Below are 23,798 nucleotides of genomic sequence, written 5' to 3' on the forward strand. Positions count from 1 at the left end.
GTAAATTTAGCTAGTGCTCCGATTTGGCTTTTTGTTGTTTCTTTTTTCACCAAAAACCAAGCACACACACACACGCTCACACACACACGCGCGCACACACACACACATACGCAAAGGCGCTTTCATGTGTGTGTGTATTATGTACACACACGTATTATGTATGTTATTTTCGTTGCACCGCACTCGCACAAACTTATCATCACGATTCGACTGCTGCTGCTGCTGCTGTCGTTTCTTCTTCTTCGTTCATCTTCGTCGTCTTTTCTTATAATTTTTGTTCTTCTTTTATATTTTATTTTTATTTGTCTGGTGTCGTCTTCATATGTACATATATTCGCTGCACTTTTACTCTCGCACGAACGCAATTTGTTGTTAACGCGCCATGCAATTGCGCACAGTTATCGTTGCGTTGTTTTTTTAACAAAATTTATCGCATTTGTTTTGTTATTTTCACTTTTTTTCTTATTAGATTTCTGGTTTAGCAGCAGTGACTAAGAATACACTAAAATTGGTCAAGCGCGTGGAACGGAACTGGTTTGCCACGGAGCTGGCACTATGAGTGTATTTCATAAATATTCCCGCTAGATGGCGCTTGCGAGTATACGTTCAGCGTCGCTCAACAGCGCCGCAACTGTTGAGTTTTTTCGAATATATTAAATTTGTTGAGAAATTGTTTATAATTTATTAAATTAAAAGTAAGGAAATATTTCAATTATTATTAAGTAAATATTAAACAGAACTATTAGTTGTATAGCTATGTTTTGTTACATAAAGTTGATTTGCTTAAGCATTCATTGGCTAGCACACATACACGCACGCACGCATGCAAATTGCATTGCCTGTGTGTGTGTGTATATATGTGTATGTGTGTGTGAGTGTGTGGCATCCACTGCTCGTACGCCTGTTTCCTTTTCCGTTAACATTTTGTGTCTGGTTTCCGGCATTTTTGTGCGCCATTTAAAATTGTTTCCCAAGATACAAATCTCTAGCTATCTAACTCCCTCTCCCTCTCACTCTTTCTCTCTTACGCTTTTTCCCTTGAATGCCAATTGCAGGCAAATTGGCGCCCAAGGCTCAACATTTAAGTTCAGCCAAGGCAACAGACAACAACAACGACGGCAATTGAGTGAAGGCAAATTGAAATCGTGATGGACCTATCTATTGCCACGAGTAAATAGCAGAAATTATTATTTCGACATTTGAATTAATTAAATGGAATGCAGAAATGGCCAAGCACAGGAAAAAGTGGCGGAAAATCAAACTAAAAGTCAACAAAAGGCGAGTGAGAAAAGAGTAACGGCAAAAAGCGAGCCTGGCGAGAAGACTCTACCTTATATGAGAGGGTAGTCTGAGCAGTTTGTTAACTTAAAAAAGTGAATATAAAAATTATTTAAATAAAATAATGTTTTCGAAATATTTTTCACTCCACTTAAATAATGTTTATATAAATATAATTATAAATATATATATTACTTATATTTCATTGGAACGTAGAGAATCCGTTATTCTTGTTGTCATTTATAAGGCTTTCATTTCCAATCAGAATCCACTTTGGGCTTACCTTAAGCAGCTGCTCTATAGTCGCTCTCTAACTCGCACTCTTTAGCTAAAATATATACTAAAGTCGTCTTGTTTGGTATCTATATCTGGCCCTAGTTAATTCAGATTGTTTCGTTCCATTAAATTAGTGGAACATTCAACACTTAATGCATATTAATTTTCAACTACCTTATCAACTGGGAGCCCTCGCAGCTGAACATCTCATTTGTCGCTCTGGAGTGCCGCGCTGTTATCAGTGCCGCCCCTTATCACTCGGTATCATCAGCAGCAGCAGCACTAGCAGGTGAGGGCGGCGGTGGCAGGGGTTGTATCGTCTCTGGCATTGATTTCTTAAATTTCAATCAAAGTTCAGCATGGCATAGATTCCACTTCATTTCAGTCTGCCAATTACTTTTTATCACTAATATCATTTTTTCCTCTTCTTTTTCATGATTTTTACTTTTATTTTTGTAAGCGAGGTTTTTTTGTGTTCCGCTCAGTCGCGCTTCAGCTTTTTGGGCACTAACAATTAAAAGTAACGGCAGTTGACGCCACATTTAGCGGTACATACGAACATTGAGTGTCTGTGTGTGTGTGCAAAGGTGTGTGTGTGATGAACTCTTAATAAAGAGATAGCCAGGTGTAAAATTAAATTTTATGTTGCAAAACAAAAAGAGAAAACGAATTGTGCACTTACACACACACATGAACACACACACACACACACCTGTCCTTAAGCTCTCAGTTCATTAATAGCTGGATTGCATGCAGCAACAACTATAAAAAGAAAACAACTGCAAAAAGCCCTTGACAAGAGGAAGAGAGGGAGAGAGAGCGGCAAAGAGAAAAAGGATATAGTTTGGGAGTGCGCCTGATTGACAAATACCCTGTGAATGGATTGAGTAACACAATTTTCTTGTACTTCATTATTTCCGAACTCATTCTATGATTTAACAGCTAATTTAAGTCGAAATAATTGACTGAGAATCGCATAGAAAGGTCGTGGGTTGGTGATGAAGTGAAACTAGGAAAAGACACAGCAAGTCAGGCTGTGTCAGGCAATGAAAAGGAGGGAGAGAGTGGGCCTGAAAGATAGAATTGAGGAAAAGGAAAGCGTGAGAGAAAATTAGAAAGAGGCGCAGGAGACAGAAATGGAGTGAGGGTAGCTTAAAGAGCGTAAGATAGAGACAGAGAGAAGAAGACAGAAAGCTAGAGAAAGAGTAAGAGATAAGGAGAGAGAGCTAAAGAGAGAGTGAGACAGCCAGAGAGAGTGAGAATGGGAGTCAGAGAGCGAGATAGGGAGACGCGGGAAGAGAGTAAGTGAGAGAGAGCAAGCCAGCTCGAGAAGATTAGAAAAAAGAGTGAGTGAGTGGAGTGAGAGAGAGCGACAAATAAAGCTTGAGAGAGAGAGAGAGAGAGAGAGATTGAGAGGCAGAGAGTGAGAGAGAGAGACACAGAAAAAGAGAGAGAGAGAGACTTAGCAAGCAAGAGAAGATTAGAAGCAAGAGCTGGGGTGAGAGTGAGCGACAAAGATAGAGCTAGCGAGAGAGGGACAGAGACAGACAGACATATATATATAAATATATATATATATATATATATATATATATATATATATATATATATATATATATATATATATAAATATATATACAGACATAGAGAGACCGAGAGAGATAGGTCAAGCAGGAAGTTAGCTATTTTTGAATCCAAGCTAAATCACATTGAAAGATCTCCTCCTAATAGAGCAGACAGTTCAGATTTTAGGTGGCGCATGGCATAAACAACAATTTGCCAGCAACTGCAATGGGCCAAGGGATAAAAACAATTTCGATTTAGCCATTTGGAAATGGAATTCGTGACTGATTCGCCTTTCAAATCTGTTGCTAAACTGAGTTTTCTGATGGGTCTATTAAGAACTTTTGGGACTGTGAGTGAAATTGAATTGAATTTGCTTTCGAGAACTCTCATTTGGCAGCGAGCGGAGTGAGTGAGGGCGGAAGCATTGCGCTTTTGTCTGTGGGGCTAACCGAAAAAATCTGCTTGCACCTCTTTGGCTCCACAGCTCGTTATCGTCTTTGCTGTAGGAGCACAACAACGGAGCGAACTACAATTCCTCGTTGCTTGTTTGTTTTGTCAGGCCGCAGAGACAGCAAACAGCAGCGACAGCAGTGTGTGTGTGGGCGGCTGGGCGTGGCAGGCGCTGCGTCCTGGAACTGTTTCCTGTCTGCATTTGTTGTCAACGACAGACGAGGTGAGGCGAGGCGAGGCGAGGCAAGCACTTTAGTTGCGCACATTAAACGTGGCTGGCATGTGTACAATCAGCCACGCCCTCACGCCTGCCTAACGCCCACACAGCTGTGTTCGTATTCCTTTTTTTGCTTCTTATAAAATTTGTAGTGAATCGCTCGTTTATTCATTAAATTACAAAGCAGCCAGCGAGTGAACAATGCAATTTGCAGTGGCTACAGTTTCGAGTGGGTGGCACGACACGCCCCCGCTTCGCCACCCTTTTCTATACAAATAGACAGCTCGTTCGACATTTGGCAGTTGGCAAATTGCAAAATGCAACTTGAAGTTTTAGCCGGGTGCCAGCTCTTAAGCTGCTTAATTGCTGCCAAAACAGTGAAAGGCCCTTCAACTCGGCTCGCCTCATAAATCTTCCGCCCACTCCAAAGTGCTCCACAAGCGAAGCCAAGAGATTCGTGCGTCATATTGCTGATCTAGCTAGGCGTTAATAAGCCCCTAAGCAAGAGCAAGCGAACATCTCTGATGCTGCTGCAGCGTGTTGCCTGTGGAATGGGATGCTAGAGGGCAGCTGATGTAGAACACAAATTTCCTTTCAGTTTCTGTTAGATATAGCTTGAGATAGATACAATTTTATATCGAAAGTGAATCAATGTACAAAAAGTCGATAACATATATTGAAGAAACTTTAGGATTCGATATAGAAATCTGAAAATTCTAGAAAAATTTAATTTAAATAAAAAATGTTTAGGAATAATTATTGAACGTATCAACGAGTTCTCCATGAAGTAGTTTATTATATGTATTCTATATATACTCTGATTTATATGTTGTATAGGTTTTTTTTACAATTTTCGATGAGTACTTATCGATTACTTGGATTTGAGTTAGTGTTGAACAGCAAGAAACGAACTAGCGATCTTAGGAAATATATACATATAGAGACATATAACTATCTTCTATATATACATAGTATATGCATGTAAAATTCTTTGCGATGAACATTTCTCAATTATAACACATTGTGATAGATTTTGATATTTTTTGATCGATTTTCGATTAATTTTCTAAAAAAATTGTTTTCATCAAATTTTTTCCGGTTCCATATGCTGCTAGTTTTTTCCATTAAAAATGCAAATATCTTGTTTGTATAATAGTCTTCTTTGAGTGTATGTAACAGCCAAAAGGAGGCGTGGCAGATAGCATAAGTATATATATATATATAAATATGCTTGATCAGAGTCAACAGCCGAGCTGATCTAGCTTTGTCCGTCTGTCTATTCAGCCGACTGTCCGTATGTAAAAACGGTTTGATCTGAGCTAGACTTGATCTATTCTAGACTTCAAAGAGGTTCGTCTACTGTATCGAAGTATCGATAACTTTTATTGCTTCAATGAAATCGATTAACTGAAGTTATCAGACCATATCTCGTACGTCTTTCCAGCTAGCGTCTCCAAAAGTTGAATTTAGTTTCATTTATATTTTCGATAGCTACTTTTGCCCACTTATCGATAAATTTGTCAAAGTGAATCGTTAGCAGAATATTAGTTGTAACAAAGCTCTCACGCCGACTCTAATACGTATTGCAGCTGTCAGCGAAGGTGACAGGATAACAATGAAGTCTGTGCCTCGGGCCAGTTGAAAGGGTCGAAGCACAGAGCACAATGCCAGGTTTTGTGTTAAGTGCATTGTTGTTAATGCGCCGGACACAATTGAATGGCTCGCTGTCCAACTGAATGAATAGAGTTTATTTATTATGTTAAGCGAAGAGAGTGGAGCAGCTGTTGTAACTTTTTGTGCTTTGCTTTTGCAGCTGGATAACATGGCGTATGCGTTACGTACGCTCACTGCTCTGCTGCTTGCCGCAGCGAGTGTTGCTCTAGGCCCTTCGAGTGCCTCATTAGCGGACAGGGAAACTGTGCAACTGATGCCAGCTGAGCGTATGCTGGCCCAGGTGCCAGCAGCAGGTAAGCTTTACCTTGTTTTTCTGCTACCCACATGCAATTAGGGCTTGTTTATCACGCATACGCACTGTGGCATGCCACTCGAATTACGATTGTGTGTGTGTGGCAAAAGTCAACGAATTCGTAATTGGTTTTCGTTTTGCTGCATTTAGTTGGACCAGTTTTTTAGTTTTTGTGGGTCGCAACAGCGCGCAAAACCCAAAAATAACTCAAGTGTCATTCGCGCATTCCATGAGCGAGCGCGAGACGGCAACAGCCAGCGATGAGCACAGTGAAGACTGCCTAAAGAGTGAGTGATTATGAACTAGTGAGGAATGCTGTAAGAATTAATAGATATAAATTATGTAGTACTTAGTTAGGGATTTCAGCTCAGATTGCTTGGCTTTGCTTTATTCAATTTTAATGAGAGAGGTTTAAGAGAGAGAGAAAGGGATAGAGAGGAAGAATGAGAGTTTGCGAGATAGAGAAATAGAGAGAGATATAGATAGAGTGAGAAACAGAAAGATACAGAGATCAAAGTAAAGAGTGAAAGAAAGAAAGACTAAGAAGGCGAATGAGCGAAAAAAAAGTGTCAGAGAGAGGAGCGGAGCGAGAGAGAGAGAGACAGAATGAGACAGAGAACGTAAGACTTAGAATGAGAGAGCAAATGAGAAGGGGAAGCGACAGCATGAAGAAAGAGAGAGACAGATTGAGAGATAAAAGCAGAAAGATTCAGTGAGAAAAAGAGAGATCAAAGGTTGCAGCATGAAAGACACTGCCCAGACTCATAGTTAAAGTAGTAATAACCGAATCTCTTACAAGTAGAAAGAGCTTGAAGAAGACACTCACATAGAGTGTGGAAGCGGCACAAAAAGCTTTTCTAATTTCTGAAAATATAGAAAAACGAAGTTTACACTCGAAAAGTGACTGCCTGAAGTCGCAGTCCAAGTGACAATAGCAAAGTCCAGAAGATTTCAGCTGCCATTAGGGCTCAAGCAGAGTATGAACACAGTCGTTTGCTTTCAAGAGCAGCTGCTTTAATTTAGTTAAGTCTTTTTTTCATGAGGAATTTCTGTTTTATTCAACTTGAAACAGTTTAAGGGCAACTTTTGTTTGCAGCACTTGTTAGAACTGTGCTTGGCCTGCCTAAGTCAGTTTTTGCTTTTCCGGTCTGCTCACGTAAGCAGTGTTCACTGTTGCTCCTGCCGCTGCTGCTGCTGTTGCTTCTGTTTGCATTGTGCGTCGTTCTCGACTATTTTTAGTCATTCGTCTACTGTGCCACTTGACAATTGCTGTATCCGCTTAACTGTTCTTGGCTGTTGCCAGCATGTGTGCTGCTGCCTTTTGGCTCGTTTCCGTTGCAGCATTTTGATGTCGCGCTGGTGTCATTTGTCACGCTCGCAGTTGTTGCTGGTTTGTTTACAGCAGCAGCTGCCGCTGCTCGAGAGTGCATGTCCGAGCTTATTCTTGGCATCATTAAGCGTCGCTGATAACACTTAACACAGTTATGCCACAGCAAACTGGCGCGACGCGGCTAAATGCCAGCCAGTTGCCATTAGGATGGCAAGAGCAAAGGAAAAATGTAAATATTATTATGCAACAGCTCAACAGCAACAGCAACAATGGCAACAGCAACAACAACTTTCGCTTTTGGCTTTTTGTTTTCGCTTTCGCAGCTGTCTGACATTTTGGGTCAGTTGTCTCATTTATTTGGCGCTGCTCAACTTTAAATGTGATTTATTGCTTGGAAACAAAGAAGAAACTGAGAGATGGAAACAGTGAGAAAAACAGAAAAGCACACGGAGCGGGAGAGGGAGCGAGTGCAAAAGTTTTTTGCGCGTTGAACATGGCGTATGATTAACGTCAACGAGTCGTATGCGTAATGAGTGTGGAAAGTTATAAACTGATTTTCAAAATGCAAAAGGAAAACGGAAAAAACAAATGAAAAAAGTATGAAATAGCTGAGTTGAGACACATGCTGAACAGTTAATGTCCAATTATGAATAAATGCAGCGGAAAATGCAGGAAAATGCAACTCGAATGGAATCAAGTGGAAAACTAGTTTGGGCACAAGGCGAACTTGCTGAAAGAAAAAAAGATTACGTTCATTTGACGGTATAGGTTGAATTGCTTTCACATAATACTACTTGTTGAGCTGCAGCTGAAGTTGATGCTTCGAGTTGAGCTCATGAGAATTGCAGAGAAGAGCGTTTGTTGTGTGTCAGAGATACGAGCTGTGTAGGGAAGAATGTTGCCTAGAGCAGGTTTTTTTTTGATAATAATAAGCAGTTATACAGAGATAGTAAAATATGAGAATCGCAAAGAAGGGCAGTGCTAAGCTGTACGCTTCTTAAACCTTTGCTGCATAGCTTACTTGACTTAGATATATTTAAGATATCTCTGAATTATTTGGCTTCGATTGAATTGATTTCTTTGACGGAACTGCATTTATGAGAATTGCATAGAAGGGTGTTACTTATAACTTGTTTTCCTTTACAGTGGCAGCATATATGGAAGTTAAGAGCAGCTGTTTGATATAAGAAATACTTAAGTCGAGGCAACTGATGAAGCTAACGTTCGTTATGAGAATTGCATAGAAGAGCGATGCTTATAATTATATATATATATAATATACATATATATTTTTTGACTTTGGCAGCTTGGCTAAAGAGTATAATTCTACTGTGACCTCTAAGATACTTATATACATTCATAAGCAGAGCACTCTTTGTCTACCCTTAGATTTCCGGATTGCAAGTACAACTATTCCTTTTGATTTTGTTCTTAGCGAAAATCCTTTTGGCAATTGCAATTGCTTTTTCACTTACCTTCTTCTCTTTCGTTTTCTTTTGCGTATATCTTTTGATTATCAAACAATTTGATTTCCGTTACCAGAGAGGAGCAAAGGCGGCCTGGCTGACTGCCTGCTTGCTTGTCGGGTTTGGTCGTGTTTTTTTTTGAGCTCAGCTCATCAGAGAGAATAACTTGAGTGTTCCGTTGATTGCCAGACTGCTATCAATAGTTGGGCATAATGCGCATGGAAGGCCATGGCAACGGCAACGGCAACGGCAATGGCAATGGCAATGGCAATGGTAATGGCAATGCCTTTTGTTTGGCCATCAAAGTCAGTTACTTGTCTAATGACTGCAATTTGATACGCTTTATCAATGATTCATGTACTCACTTGCCAATCACCTGAAAGTGAAGTAAGTTTTTCGTTGTTGTGATTCACAGCAATTGCAATTGACGGACTGACAGACAGACAGACAGGCAATAAGCACCTCAGTCAAAGTCAAAGAAAAATCTTAATGAGCTTCGCCCCGAAGTGGACTCGAGTGCTGCTTAGCGGACATCGCTTAGATTTTAGATTTTTTGAAAGCCAAGTTTTTGCTCATCTTCCGCTACTTTTCTTTTGTCTTTTAGCACGCAGCGGTTTTTTGCTCTACCAATTAGCAACGGCCATAAATTCTGGCAACTACCCAGGGCTCGAGCTAGAGGTGGAGCAGGAGCAGGAGCAGGAGTTGATTGTGGAACAGCAAGTGGACGCCAGCTGGCTGAACGCCATGGCAAATGAATTTCAGGTATGAGCCACTTAAAGCCATATCGAGCACCGAATAAAGTCTCTGACCCTGCGAAAAAAAGGAAAACATAAATCACGCGAATTTCCCCCTACTGCTTTGGGGGCATTTAAAACTTTTTTCCGGCTCAGATGTCTGTCAGTGCAATGGGTTCAGCGGCACGTGACCACGTGCTGGACACGCTTCACTAACCAAAATTCCATTTACTAAAGTCAACGGGGCTCGTCAGCTCAGTGCACTGAATTGTGCCGAAACATATTTCAGCTGAGATACTGAAGCGGTGGACTTTATTTTGAGCTCTATATACAGTGAGCTATAGACTCTGTGTGGATGCAGGCGTGTTCCTTAGTAGCCTGGGATTTAAAAATTAAAAATCATTTGTACTCGCATTTAGACTAATTATAAATACAGTTGAGTGAACAAAATTTGAATAAAGCACACATAACAACAAAGGTCAAGAAGAAGAGTTAGAGAAAGAAAAGAATCCAAATTTGGGAGCAGAGCAAAGGAGATAATAACACTTTCAAATTTAATAAGCTATTTTAAATAAGCTTAAAGCTATTTGAGTTAGTGAGAATTGCATAGAAAGGCGCTTCATCTAAATATCTAATCAGTTTGTGACCGCCTTTAGGCATTCACTTGTACTTTCAATTGAGTAGCCGAAGCCTTTCACTACTGTCATAATTAGTGACTTGTGGCAGGTAAGCTATTTATATACCTGTCGATATCTGATACCTGAAAGCAGACTTTAAAATGTTTGGATACTTACGAAAGCCTTACATAGCAAACATAGATAATATGCTTCATAGTCAATACTAGAGAAGTTCTCAGCAGCCATTGCTTTCATGAGAAAAAATACTTCATAAATAATGTTAGAAAATCCGAAAGTCCAATTGAGTTTATGAGAATCACACAGAAGGGTCTTGCTTAAACATGTTTCATAAACAATTCAAGCAGAGCTGCAAAGCTTTACTTGAATTTGTGAGAATCTCAAAGAGATTTAAGGCAGCTCATCTGTCTCTGAGATTCTCAAGTGAAACCTGATTTAAATTTGGTATCAGAGAATACAAACACTAACACAAGACCAGTTGATGCCTTACTTTAGTTTTTAATAAACTATTTATTCTCATTTAATTTAATTTCCCAACGATTTTCATTTGCCAACATTTTAATTAAATATTTCTATAAAATCGTATTTCCAAGGCAAAAATAATGCCTTTTTCGCAAATTTTAATTTAAAATTTATAATTATATTTATGTAGACAATATTATTGTATTGGCTCGTCATTGAAGCAATTGAGTTCAAGTGCTGGCAATTAAAATTGTTGTAAGCATTGCAAGTCAATTGGAATCTGGTAGCTGCTATGGGTAATGCCCTTCATATCGGCAGCGTTAATCGCTCTTATTGATTACTTCTTGCTTTGCCATCGCCCAAGTCCAATCAGCTCAACAGTTTGCCAGTGCAAAAAGCAATTTCTCCAAGGAAACTTTCTAATTATTGCCGGCATAAATGAATGTGAATGTGCCCTCTGGCCTGTAGCCTGCTCTGGCCTAGCCTCATCTAGCCTTGTTTTCGCCAGAGAGCTGGAAGAAGCTGAAATGCTATTGGACTTTACTTTGATTTGGTTGGCTCTTTGTGTCTGCAAAATTGTAGCTGCTCCTTCGGCTCCCTCTGATCCTGCTACTCTTATCCTCGGGACAGCTGCCTTCAATTTTTAGACTGTCCAGAATCATGCAAATATTTTTGCATAACAACAACAACAGCAGCTGCTGCTTTTATAGCTTGTTTGGCCCCAGCGGCCTCGCCTTGGCTAGTTAGTTTTTATTTCGAACGCTTCTCTGGTCTATTAAATATTCCATATTGATAAGCCCGCGCGCATTAAAACCCTCATGCCTCACGCTCCAAGCTCGGCGTGGCTATTTACTTTTAATTTTCATATTTGACACTCGACGTTCCGCGTTTTTAGCTACGAATATTTGCGCTACTGGAGCGGAGTGCGTGTCGTGACACGATGTGTATAGTAATCGAATAATGATCAAATCTTGTCAATGTGCAGGCTGCATGAACATTGATCTCTTCTATATATTATATATGACAGATAAGTATACTATCTATACTATCTACTACTTTGTTATATGGATCTATAAATTTGATTGTTATATAGATTTGCTTGACTCATCTGTTATATCGGCTCGCCTGTATATAGATTCCTGTTTTATACAAATTGATATAGACTCACTACTTGTCTGTTATATAGACTCGACTGTTATATGGCTTAATCTGTAATATTAACTCATCTGTTATATTGACTTGTCTGCTAGATAGTCTCACACACTGTAGACTTATCTGATAAACAGACTCAACTGTTCTCTAGACCCATACAAACTTATCTGCTATATAGACTAGTTAGTTATATATACACATTGTTATACATTTGTTATGCAGACTCCTCTGTTATACAAACTCATATGCTATGTAGAGTATTTTGTTGTGTCGACTGATGCCTTATAGTGACTTCCAAGAGTTAGGGTTATGTAGATCTAATTGTTATAAAGACTTATATACTTGTCTTATATGATTTGTCTGTTATATAGATTTTTCTTATATACACTAATTTGCTATGTCTGGCTGTTATAAAGACTCATGTGTTATATATACTCAACTGTTATAAAGACTGTTTATAACTATAAAATAGATTTGTCTCTTATATAGACTTTTTCTATATACACTAATTTCTTATATCTGGTCTGTTATATAGACTCAACTGTTATAGAAACATTTCTGTCATATAGATCGGCCTCTTGTTTATTTTCTTCTGTTGTATAGACTATTATACAAGCTCTTTATCAAGAATATATATACTTCAGGGCTATGCAAAGGTCTCTCTTGCTATGCATGACAGACTTCTTAGAATTTCACTAAATTGCCATAATCTTATACTCCCGATGAATTTATATTTACATCTATTAAGACACGACACGCTCTCATCTCTAGCTGCTCATTAAACGGCTGTTGCGAGTGTCTATACGAGCTGCTTGAAATCCAGCTGCATTTGCTGCTGCTGCTGCTGCTGGCTGTCTTTAATGTGGCTTTGCGTTGCGCTCTTGCCAAATTGCCGAGTTGCTAGTTTGCAGGCACGTCCAAGTCCTTGACTCGATGGAAAAAAAGATGAACAAGGATATACACCAGGGATTACTTTGCTTAATTCAACTGCAAATGAAAAGTGTTTGTTCGGTAAATTCAATCTTGCCAGCATCTTGTTGACGTTGTCATTACGCCATGGCACTGAGAGCTGAGAGCTCTAGCTGTAGTTGTAGCTCTAGCTGTAGCCGAGACTGGCTCCGATTCAGCTTTAGGTTTTGGTTATGTGTATGGCAGCTAGCTGCATGAGCTGTCTGCCCTCACTACGAGTTCATCAAAGCGTAATCTGCACAAAATGGCGGCATTTCCTCGCACACACCGAGAAAAAAGAAGCCAAATGGCGGCAACTTTAAGCTAACTATGCGTCCTTGAGCCTGCTTGAAGCCCAACCCTGCCTGGCTTCTATCTAATGGAGTCATAATTCTTCAGCTCGTTAGCAGCAAATACATGCAACGTAAATATGCTTGCCCCAAAAAAAAGAAGACGCAGCAGCAGCAGGAAGCAGCATGCCAAACATTTTTTGGGTGCCTCACATTTTTGCATGCCCAGCGAAATATTTGGCAAGTTCTTTGAGTTGCTTGACTCTAAGGCTAAGGGCTTATTAAGCAGGCAGCCAGGGTAGCCGACAGTCGTGCATGCCCTTTAGGCAGTGTATTAAGCCCTTTTGCGTTTGGCCTACTGACAAGTTGCTTAATTGAAAAGTGTTTTGTTCGGATGCCACCTGCTTCCAGCTGCTGATTCGGCATTCAATAATTTGCCTTTATTTATGCGTGGCATCTAACATAACAACAAAAGAGCGACAGAGAGAGAGAGAGGGGGTGAGAAGGGGAGGGAGAGTGGAAAAGGGACATCTTTTAGAAGAGGACAATTTTTCAAGGGTCTTCCGCTTGGTTGTTGCTCGCCTTCCGGCTTCAGCGCTCGAGCCACTTTTCATAGCTATTGGAGTCGCCTCCCTCCCAAAGGCGTCGCTTGCCTGCCATAAATAATTATGTTATTTTAGATAGCTGCTGTTGCTGCTTCTACTTCTTTTGCTGCTCTTTGGAAAAATTGTTGCAATAATTATCACATTTTTAACGTCGTCATTTTTCATGCACTCAGCAAACGACGCGACGCGACGCGACGCTCGAAAATCTCGTGACAGTTTTTTGCCCATAATTAAGCGGACATGCGCTTGCCACGCCCACACACACAAGCTGTCATTTGCTTTATGACAGACATTAGCGCGATAAGCATTTCTTTTACATTTTAATACACGTTCATAAAGTGAAGAGAGAGTATATTGGTTTTGTGTCGTGCTCAAACTGCCTCTAAGTGGAGATTCTTATACTTTAAGCTGTTCAAATTAGTTGCTTACAGTGCAGCCTGGCAAGTGAACTACACTATGCTTTTTTCTAATAAACATAGCTGCGCGCACGAGCATTATGCAGTCGGCATTGCTTTTTTAGTCGCCTTTTTTATGTATTTTTAATTAACTTTCGTGTTGTTTGCGCGCCGCATAATTCCAACCACAGTGAACAAATTGGCAAAATCGAAAGCTGCACTCGACTGCGCCTAATCGGCTCCAAGTCCAACTGCTCCTGCTCCTGCCTCAAGTTCGTACCCAAGGTCTGCTGCTGCTGTTGCTTCCAGTGCTCCAGCTGCTGCACTGTGTCTCAAGTGTTTGTCTGTCTAATTGGCAAATTTTAATTAGCCCGTCAGTGATGCTTAACAAAATGTCCAAGTGTTTGCTCGACTGCCCTGTAGATTTATGCCCTTGGGTCTAGGAATTTTGGACAACGCATTCAATATGATCGCTTGAAACGTGCGCAAGCAAAATTTATAGACTGCAGTTTGTCGACCCGCATCGCAGCTTTGCTGGCTTACAGCAAACTGTGCAGCGTTTACCTTGCTGTGATTGTGCTGTCAGCGGAAGTGCAGCACACGCTCAGCTAGCCAAACACCTTGATGTAACAGCAGCACGAGCAGAGGGAGTTTCTGAAGTTTTCACATACTTTTCATTTAATAACGCTGTCTGTCTAGACGAAAATTTGTAATATTTGAGAAAGATTATCTAATTTATTTGACATTAGCTCAAGATATAACCGGAAGTCTAGGCGAGGTAGGCTGTCTGTCTAAAAGCATTGATCAGATTTGAATTAGAGTTTTTCCTTAGATCAGGACATTCCTTGGTTTCCTTGGTCCTCAAGGTGCTATCATCTAGGAGGTCTAGGTGATAACCCAAACAGCTTGACTAGGCTTATAGATACTGCAGCTCAAAGATCTGTTAGCCTGGCACTTGAACTAGAAGAAGGCGCAAACAAGTCTGAAGCCAAATATTCCCTTAAGGCTACCCTGTGAAAGCCGCCTTCAATCCCATAACTTTTGCTTCCCCTAAGCAATGGATTCTGTGTTCGTTAAATTGAGAAGTCAGACTACGAAACAGTGTTTAAGAGAAATTCATTAACATTTGTTCGTCTCAAGAACTTAACTATATAAATCCTAAATGCGAGTCTCCACTCACTGAAATGATCCTATTTCCCCTTCTCTACCTAGATCCAACGATAACTTATATAAAATCTCAGCTCTTCCAGCGAGCAACTCCTTAAGCTAACCTCTGCACTTAATAATATACTTGTGTGTGCGAGTGCTTAAAACATGGCTTAAATGCGTTGACACTGCTGGCAACAGCTTTCAATTAACTAGCTGTCGACGTTCGCTTCCCTTTTAATTAGCTACGAAAAAAAGTGAAGCAACCTTTTTATTTTTTCTTTCTTTCTGCTATTTAGCTGCGTTTTGCAGTCTGAACTCGGTTCCTTTATTAATTTCATTTTCTGTTGTTGCACTTGTGAAGTGGAACATTGCTCATACGCAACGTTGTGCAGGAAATTAAATTTTTGTGACGTTATGTTTCGTCCGCTTAATGAATCAAGATTTGCTTTCTTTCTTCTGATTGCAGCAAGTGCCAGTCTACGAAGATTTTCCGCTACAAATGCAAGGCTGGCTAATGGACGGTTATGGCCTGAGCGTGCAGGATGTGTATCAGAGCTGGTCCAGAGCGGCAACTGTAGCTGCAGCTCGTTCTGCTCAGCAGCTGTGCAATGCCCGGGGACAGTGCTACGATGTGACTCAAATTCTGGCTGCGTGTTGTCCATTTTGAGTTTAAGCAAAGTGCCAAATATAAACACATTCGATGTGATTAAAAGAAAATATGAAACAAAAAATCGTTGTGCCCGGTGCGGGCAACAATTATTGATGGCCAGATCCGGGGCCGAGTGTCCGCAATGTGACCATTAAATGTTGTTGCTGTGGTTTTCCTCTCGGCCAAATAATCGAAGTCCCAGCTGCTGTCGAGTACAGCGACAGTTGCGGTGGCCATGACGGCCATTCTGATGCCCTGTAATCAATTCAAGTGGGGTATATAGGTTGAGCAGTAGTTAAAAAGCTAGTTTAAACAAGGTAAGACTATATCACCAGCTTAAATGTTGATTAAGTTTCGTGTTACCCATATTCCAAGTTTTTTAATATTATAGGGTATTATTTAGTCAAACTACATTTAAACTTTAGTTGCTTGAAACGAACTCTGCTAATTTATACGAGATCTAATTGCTTGAATGTTGTCAAAACCAATTTCAAAATTTAACTCATAGATTTTTAGTATTCCAGGGTATCATCTAGCTTAGCATACTGTCAGTTTACTCTCACAGCCAACACAAAGGTTAGCTACCATCTAAAAGAACATTATTGGCTTAAATGCTTGCTAAGTTTCAGTTTCAGTTCAGCTTACAGGGTATTCTTCGGTTGACGCTTTCCACATATTGTTCTGCCTGTGTTTGTTTGCGCGCTGAGCTTTTTATGCGTGGCAGCAATCAGTGGCATGAATGTTCAAATGCGTGCAACAATAAAAAGAGACAATGGCAATAGCAACACGAATTGTAGCAACAGCAACAGAAGCAGAAGCGAAAAATCAACATGCCACAGCTAAAAAAAGCAACAGCAACTTTTTCTGCGAAATACCCTGTAAAAATGTGATAAGCGCGCATGATTGACTTGTGAACATATAACTTCTATCGATAGCCAAATGCAAATGCTGAAAACCAACGCCTTTTATTTACTGCAGGGTATTTTCTAGTGGTGCATGCTCGCCTAATGCACTCTTTGCCATTTTTTTTGTTGGGTTTTGCATTGTTTTTTAACTTTCTCTGGTACGGAATTGTTTTTGTTGCCGGACAATGTGATTTTCAGCGTGAAATTTTATTCAATCTACACGGATGCAGGCCAACGCGCGATGCCCAACAGTCCATTGATTCGTTGATGGACCATTTTGTGGATAGTGTGCTGAAAAGTCAACAAGTAGGAATGATTAGCAGCCGTACGACAAAGGTTGAATGCACTAATAGACATATATATATAATATATATATATATATAATATATATATAACAGCTGTGAGTTGAAGCTCATCAGACTGGCGAAAGTTCTTCAATGGCAACTTTAGTTTTAATTTATATCAACCCAGCTCTTCATACAGATCAGGAATATATATCTAAGAATATATATAGACATATATCTGGAATTTGTTACATATTTCATCGCACATTTATACAACTCTCTAAATATTATTAAGCGCTTTTGTAATTCGAATTTTATATAAGTTTTTATAGTTTCTTGTTTTGTGCTAAAAAAAAATTAATTTTTTTTTAGAATTTCTTGCTTTTTGTTATTGAAATTGCTTTAATTGATAAAATTGTTTCGATGTATTGCCTACATATGTTGTTGCAATCATGCGCGCTATTTATATAGCACTTATTGAATGCATTTCTTGTATAGAAGCCAGGCCTTTTGTACTCTTAGCTGAATGGACAAACAAGGGAAAATTTTTTTGGTTAAAGGTCGTGGTTTCTAAAAGGTAAATATGTTCATAGTTCGGGTTAGAGATTTCAAATGTTGTTTACTGTATATTTCTGTCTCTTTCTGCGCTTGTGTCTTGCTCCATAGTATTCTCTCTATATCTCTCTCTCTCTCTATCTCTCTCTCTCTCTATCTCTCTGTCTATGTTTCATCTCTCCCTCCTGCTCTCCCTTTCTCACCCTCTATCTAGGTTTCACCATAGCTCTCACTCTCTCTCTTTCTTTTTCATTCTTTCTCGATATTTCCTCTCTTTCCCTTCGTCTCTCTCTGCGCCTTTCTCTATCCGTCTTTCAATTACTGCCTCTCTCTCACTTCATTTCGCATTCTAAATCACTCTCTCTTCTTTCTTTAACTCTCTCCCTCTCTGCCTCTCTCGCTCTTACTCTCTCTGGCTGACTCTGGCTGACTCTGACTGACTATGGCTGGCTCTCTCTGACTCTGCTTCTCTGTGGCTGCCTGTGTTTCCTCTTTCTGCAATTCTCCTCCTTCTACTATCTCTCATTCTTGTCCTTTCCGTTTCTCTCTTTGTCCTTCCCTCACTCTTATCGCTCCCTTTGTCTCTCGCTCAGTCCCCCATCAGCCCCTCTGTTCTCCTCTCTCTCTTGTCCTCAGCTTCACTGCATTATTCTCTCCTCCTATTACATATTGTTGTTTGTTATTTATTTTATATATTTTCATTTTTATTCTGATCATTTGATTGAGATACGCCGAACAATTTGCATTTGTTCAATGCTCAAATTTGTCAATTATCTTCTTGTTTGAGCCGCATTTTGTATTCAATTAAGTGAGCCGTGAGTTTATTTAACGTTTTTCTCGCTGTCAAACGATGCACATAAAAAGTTAAGCAAAAAAGGAGCGGAATATAAAAATTCATAAAAACAAAAATCATTTGGTTGCCAAGCGAACATAAATAATTGTTTTTATACCTTTTGCAGCTAAAGCAGTTACCAATTTGTTTTCCCCCAGTTAATCGAATCGAAATAAAAGAAAAATAATAACTTACAAAAAACAAAAAAAAAAAAAAGGAAAAAGAAAGCAAAAAATGTTTTTGTTTGTATTTGTTTAAAGAATATTGAATACGAGTTTTTTCTTTTGCAAATTATTTAAAATATTATTTGTGCATACAAATTCAGGAGCTGCATATGAAATTTTATTGTATGGAGAGGGAGGAGGGAGAGATAGTGAGAGATTCAAAGAGAATTTATTGGTTATTTGTACAAAAAGTTTTGTAAAGTTTCGTGTTAATTTAATTAAGCTCTATATTATTTATTAACGCGCTGAGTTGTTGCAGTTCAAACTGTGACTAATAGCAATTTGTTTGAGTGCCAGTTCCAGCAGCCATCCAACATGTTATGCGGGATATGTAATGCATGTAAACGATATTGCTTCAGTCAACTGTCAGGCGGCATTAAATAATATTTTGCACTCAAAATGAGCCCAAAGAAAGGTGAGCAGCGGGCAGAGAGCGCAAGGGAGAGAGAGAGAGAGAGATGGAATGTGATGGGAGGCACAAAGACTGAAGGCAAAGACTGGGAGTTGGGCTGATGGCAACTGGGAGAAATGTTGTGAGCGAGACTAAGAATGAGGCGATGATGGAGCTGGGCACAGAGACCTGGGCACACAGACAGCGCCAGAGTTTGGGGGCTGAGAATGTCGACTGATGGGGGCAGCATCGTCATGAAGCTGTGACATTTTTGACTGCACGCCAGCAGCAAAAAGCCGCACAGCACTGGCATCCAGCGAGGCAGACGGACAGACAGACAGACACGAATGTCATCTGCTTTATTATGTAACATACGGCATATTAACAAACGGCGTATTTAATATTTTAAGCAAACTACACACAGCTCGGAGCACAGAGCACAGAGCTCACAGCTTGGCATTGAAATTTTGCAAAAATATGAATTTTTCATTTTGACTATTGCATGAGAAGTAACAAAGCGGCTGTTGGATGCTGGGGCAAGCTCTGAAGGTTAGCTAGAAACTAATGATATTATAGTTAAGTGCGGACCATGGCCTGCATAATGAAGCTAAGTAAATTGAAATTGATTTTCAAGTGACATAAATCTGATTGGGTCTGCAGTGTGAAGAATGAAAGAAACATGAAGAAATTTAAGATGTGTGGAACCTTTCGATTTAAATATAGTAAAATCTGCAATGAAAATTTATATAATTTGTGTTAGTTGACTTAGAACTCATAGCAAGCTCTACATATTTTAAAGCTCTGACATCAAGTTCATTAAAGATTTGATCAGCAGCTTTATCAATTATATCATTGCCCTTCGTTTCCATAGCTCATACTCTCTCAAGTGCCATCAATCAAGCTACTCAAGTAAATTCAATGAAAAATAAAAGAATAGTCACGGCAGCTTAATATATTAGCTCAGAGCCCACTTAACCTTATCTAGCGATTCACCTAATCAGACTTGACGTATTTAGACCATTTGAATTCGAAATGAATTGAGCTTTGCATGAAATAGGGATTATTTTTAACTTGCCAATCAATGGTTCTGCTTTAAATTCTAAATTCAAGTTATATTCTGATTTAGCCAACTTTAGCTGAGCTTTCGATGATGCTGAAAGCTAACAATGGCAATTGGGTCGTACCTTTTTATGCCATTAGCCATTTACCTGCCGCTGCTGCTGACGTGAACGTGCCCAAAATGCGGGCATCAATAATTTTAGCACTGTTTATTATGCAGATAAACAAAATGGCGGACACACACAGACACACACATGCACCCAGAGGTCTCGGCCTTGTCTTGAGTAAACTTAGCTGACACAGCATAAAGTTTGCTATGTCCTGGGCAAGGGTCAATGGGGAGGTCGGCAACAGTTGCTAGCAATCATCTAGGCTGTTACCTTATTACAAAAGCAGCAACAACAACAGGCTGGTAGCAAAACTTTGCCATTACGACAATGGGAGTTATCTGGCTGTAAATACATAATCTGCTTGCCGCTGCAGTTCCCAAAAGTGAACAGGCCTCAGGTCTCTGCCTCCGCCTCCGGCTCCGGCTCCGTCTGGGCCTGTGCCTGTGCACCTTGAATAGGGATTTATTTTTATTGCCACGTTGCTAGCTTGCTTTTTTTGTGTGTGCTCGTTGGCTGTGTATTAAGGGTTAAGCAGGTGCTTTATAAAACACACGCAGCTTCGCACGGCAAGCGTAGCTGTAACTAAAAACCCTAAAGGCCCAATCCAATTGGGTGGCCAAGTGCGTAAACGTCTTTTGGCTTTTCGTTTTGGAGCGGCTTGCTGTAAAATTCACACCTCAAAATGTGTCCCCAAAGTGCAATCAAGAGATTTTTGTCAGCCACCTGCCCAGTTGCCCAACTGCCCCATTTTTGCCTGCCGAGAAAAGTTTTGCTCCATCTCTATTATAATTAGTTAAGCGAAGCATTAAATTAGGTGTGAAGATTTTTAGTGCCTAGAAATTATTTATTTTTCCGACTGAAACTGACTTTCATAAACTTCGCCTCGATCTGGCATATTTATGTGCGTTTAGACAATTTTTTGTCGAATTTATGGATTCTATTTGGCTTTAATATTTGTTTTATTATTTTGGGTTTATTTCCAAAGTTTTTTATTGGCTTTTATACATTTTGTTTAATGAACAAACTGTTGGGAATATGAATAAACTGACCTGATAGAATTTTGTATTTTGAAAGTGAGTTTTTTAGCTATATATTCAAAAGTTTTCCTTTTGTTGCATGATTGAGTGATTGACTGACTGATTGATAATAAAGGTAAAGCTTTTGGAGTAAGTGCAACAAAGCTGAAAATTAACTTTTTGTTAGTTATATTTATATAGAAGAGTTGATTGCGAATAACTGACTTTGTGATAGACAAATTTCTTGATTGATAGAGCGAGTATTGATTGACTGTCAGGCTTTTCACTGACCAGATGACAGACGATTTGACTCATTTATTGACTCACAGCTGTTTAATAGACAGATTGATTGACAGACTGATTGGAATAACTAGATTATTGCCTGACTGACGAACTGACTGCGTATTGTTCGATATTTTACATGATTAATAGATTTCGTGACTGAAAGACAGATTGACTAAGTGATGGAATGGATGATTAAGCAGATTCGTTGTTTTCTTAATCGAAAATAGACGTATATAATGATTGACCACTGATTGACTGACTAATAGATTGTCTTGACTAACTGTCTGATTGACTGACTGACTACAGATTGATTAGCTAATTGATTGTTAGATGTTTTGACAAACTGATTGATTGGCTGCTTACTGATTGACTACTAACTGATAGGTTTCTTGACAGAGTGACTCAGACACTGATTGATTGACTGAAAGATTAATTGACTAACTCAATTTTCTTTAATGTTTGCTTTATGTTTGCCCCTTAAATTTGGATTGTCTGACCACAGATTTCAAAATATGCATTCCAGTTCTAAATTATTCCTGCTAAAAGTTCTCACTTATGAAATATTGCTTATATCTGCAATTTCAATAATTCATAGTACATAATCATTACAGATCCTTTGCTCTCGACCACAAATTATTTCGGGTTCAGCTTACAAGCTGTGCAGCTCGAGTGTAGCCGAAACAATTTGCTCAGCATCAACAGCAACTAATACCATAATTCAATGGCCAACAGGCTTGCGATTCGTTTACTCAGATTGACAAACATACAATGAAATGTGTGTCTGTGTGTGTTTGTATAAAGTTTTTGGGAGTGTGGCCCAGTCGACATATTGAAATTCATAACTATACACGAAACCCAATTACAATATCAATTTAAAAGGGATTAAAAAGCATGTCGACGGCTTAGCCAAGAACCGAGGCCAAAACCGAAACCAAAACCGAAACCGAAACCGAAACGTAAACTACAAAACTGTAGAGTGGCTCTGTGGTTGGGGCATAATACTTATTTATAAGATTCTAATACATAAACGAACAGATTGTGAAATTGTAAAATTGTATTTTGGCCTCTTGGCAGCTCGACGGCCAAAGTTTAAATGAAATTCTAAGCTGGCAGATTTTCATAATAAATAACGCATTAAAAACCATAATAACAAATATTTCGTATTGAGTCAACACGAAAAATGAATTTTGCCAACAAGTGGCTCCCTCACACTGCCCGTGTCTGTGTGTGAATTTTTGCATAATTTATTTTGTTTGCCAACAAGCTGATAACCACAATTTTGAATACAAAAGACCGCAAAGTATTTGCATGCTGCTCTCAGATATTGAGCGGGACTTGGCTTGCTTTTGTATTCCTGTGTTTGGCCAATGTAATTTGGTTAAGTAAAGTTGCTGATAAGTGCTGCAAATTGAAGGAGTGAGAATAGTTAGGGCCGTGCGTCCTTGTGGCATGCAACGCTTCGTTGTGCCTCAATGCAAAATGCATTCAAATGCTGGACTAAGCAATTTAATTTGTAAATTAGCCTTTAGATGATAGTTAAAAGCTGATAAATAGAGGCGGAGAAACGATGAAAGAGACAGAGACTAATGGAGATAGAGAGAGAGAGCGAGCTATGGGCAGGGCAAAAGGTCTGCTAACCTGCAAATTTAGATCAAGGCTGAAAAGCGGCTTTTGGGTGAATAGAATGAAGCCCAAATCTAAACCTTCTCTTCACCAACTTCTGTGCAATGGAAAGCCAAACTTAGAAGAGCAACAATATACCTTGAATATACAATTTAATGGTTATATAACTTAAGAAAATCAATCCAATATCCAAACCAACTATAACAACAAATCAAGCAGCAGACTTAAGTCATAAACCAAAGCACTAAAAGCTTACAGGGTAACTGCTAGTCGAGCACACTCACTACTAGCATACAGGGCTCAATTTTTAATCGGAGAAAAGAGACGCTGAATTAGATACACTGTCAAATTAACATTAACTGGCGATTACAATGGCTTCCACCTGCCCATGCTGCAGACATGCATGCGATAAGGCAGTCAGGCAGATGGCAGACGGCAGACGCAACAAGCCAATGACAATTGACAGGATAACGAGGCACACTTCGAGGAAAACACACGCACACACTCATGCATAGCACAGACATACTCCCACGCACAACCAGCAGCAGCAGCAAAACTCGTTTGCCTTCTTGTTGATAAAGGAAATTAAACAAAAAACAAAAAAAAATAGAAAGAAGTTAAGCCCTCCAGACAATTGACGCAGCTTGAAGGCGTAAGCGGACTGGTCAGAGTGGGTAGCCGGACGAAAGGGGGAGTCGAGGGAACTGTGGCATTTGTCTGATTGTCTCGTTGACATGACGTTGCGCGATTTGTAAAAGGCTTTTGTTTTTGTTTTGCGTCTGCCTGACGGCCTGACGGCCCGGCTGCCGTGGCTGCTTGTCTGCCTACAAGTGAGCAACACGCGCCAATGATTATGTTGGCGCTGACAACGACAACACCAATGACAACAGCAACAGCAGCAGCAGCAGCAACAACACCAAGCAACAAGGCTACACGGAGCACTCCG

General features: G+C 39.7%; 1 protein-coding gene across 1 annotated transcript; it reads left to right on the forward strand.

Annotated features, from left to right (window-relative positions):
- The first annotated feature begins 5,605 nt into the window (after window positions 1-5,605).
- LOC111601097 lies at window positions 5,606-15,596 on the forward strand. The gene is made up of 3 exons (XM_023317533.2): window positions 5,606-5,754; window positions 9,154-9,311; window positions 15,386-15,596. The coding sequence occupies exons 1-3, from the start codon at window positions 5,610-5,612 to the stop codon at window positions 15,584-15,586; spliced, it is 504 nt and encodes a 167-aa protein (XP_023173301.2). The 5' UTR covers window positions 5,606-5,609; the 3' UTR covers window positions 15,587-15,596.
- Window positions 15,597-23,798: the final 8,202 nt, after the last annotated feature.

Source organism: Drosophila hydei, unplaced genomic scaffold, assembly GCF_003285905.1.
Source record: "Drosophila hydei strain 15085-1641.00,03,60 unplaced genomic scaffold, DhydRS2 tig00008135-arrow-pilon, whole genome shotgun sequence".
Classification (NCBI taxonomy): domain Eukaryota; kingdom Metazoa; phylum Arthropoda; class Insecta; order Diptera; family Drosophilidae; genus Drosophila; species Drosophila hydei.

Coding starts and splice junctions, on each gene's coding strand:
- LOC111601097 (XM_023317533.2), top strand. CDS start 5,610: ATGGCGTATGCGTTACGTACGCTCACTGCTCTGCTGCTTGCCGCAGCG. Junction 5,755..9,153: donor GGCCCAGGTGCCAGCAGCAG/GTAAGCTTTACC, acceptor TTTGTCTTTTAG/CACGCAGCGGTTTTTTGCTC. Junction 9,312..15,385: donor CCATGGCAAATGAATTTCAG/GTATGAGCCACT, acceptor TTCTGATTGCAG/CAAGTGCCAGTCTACGAAGA.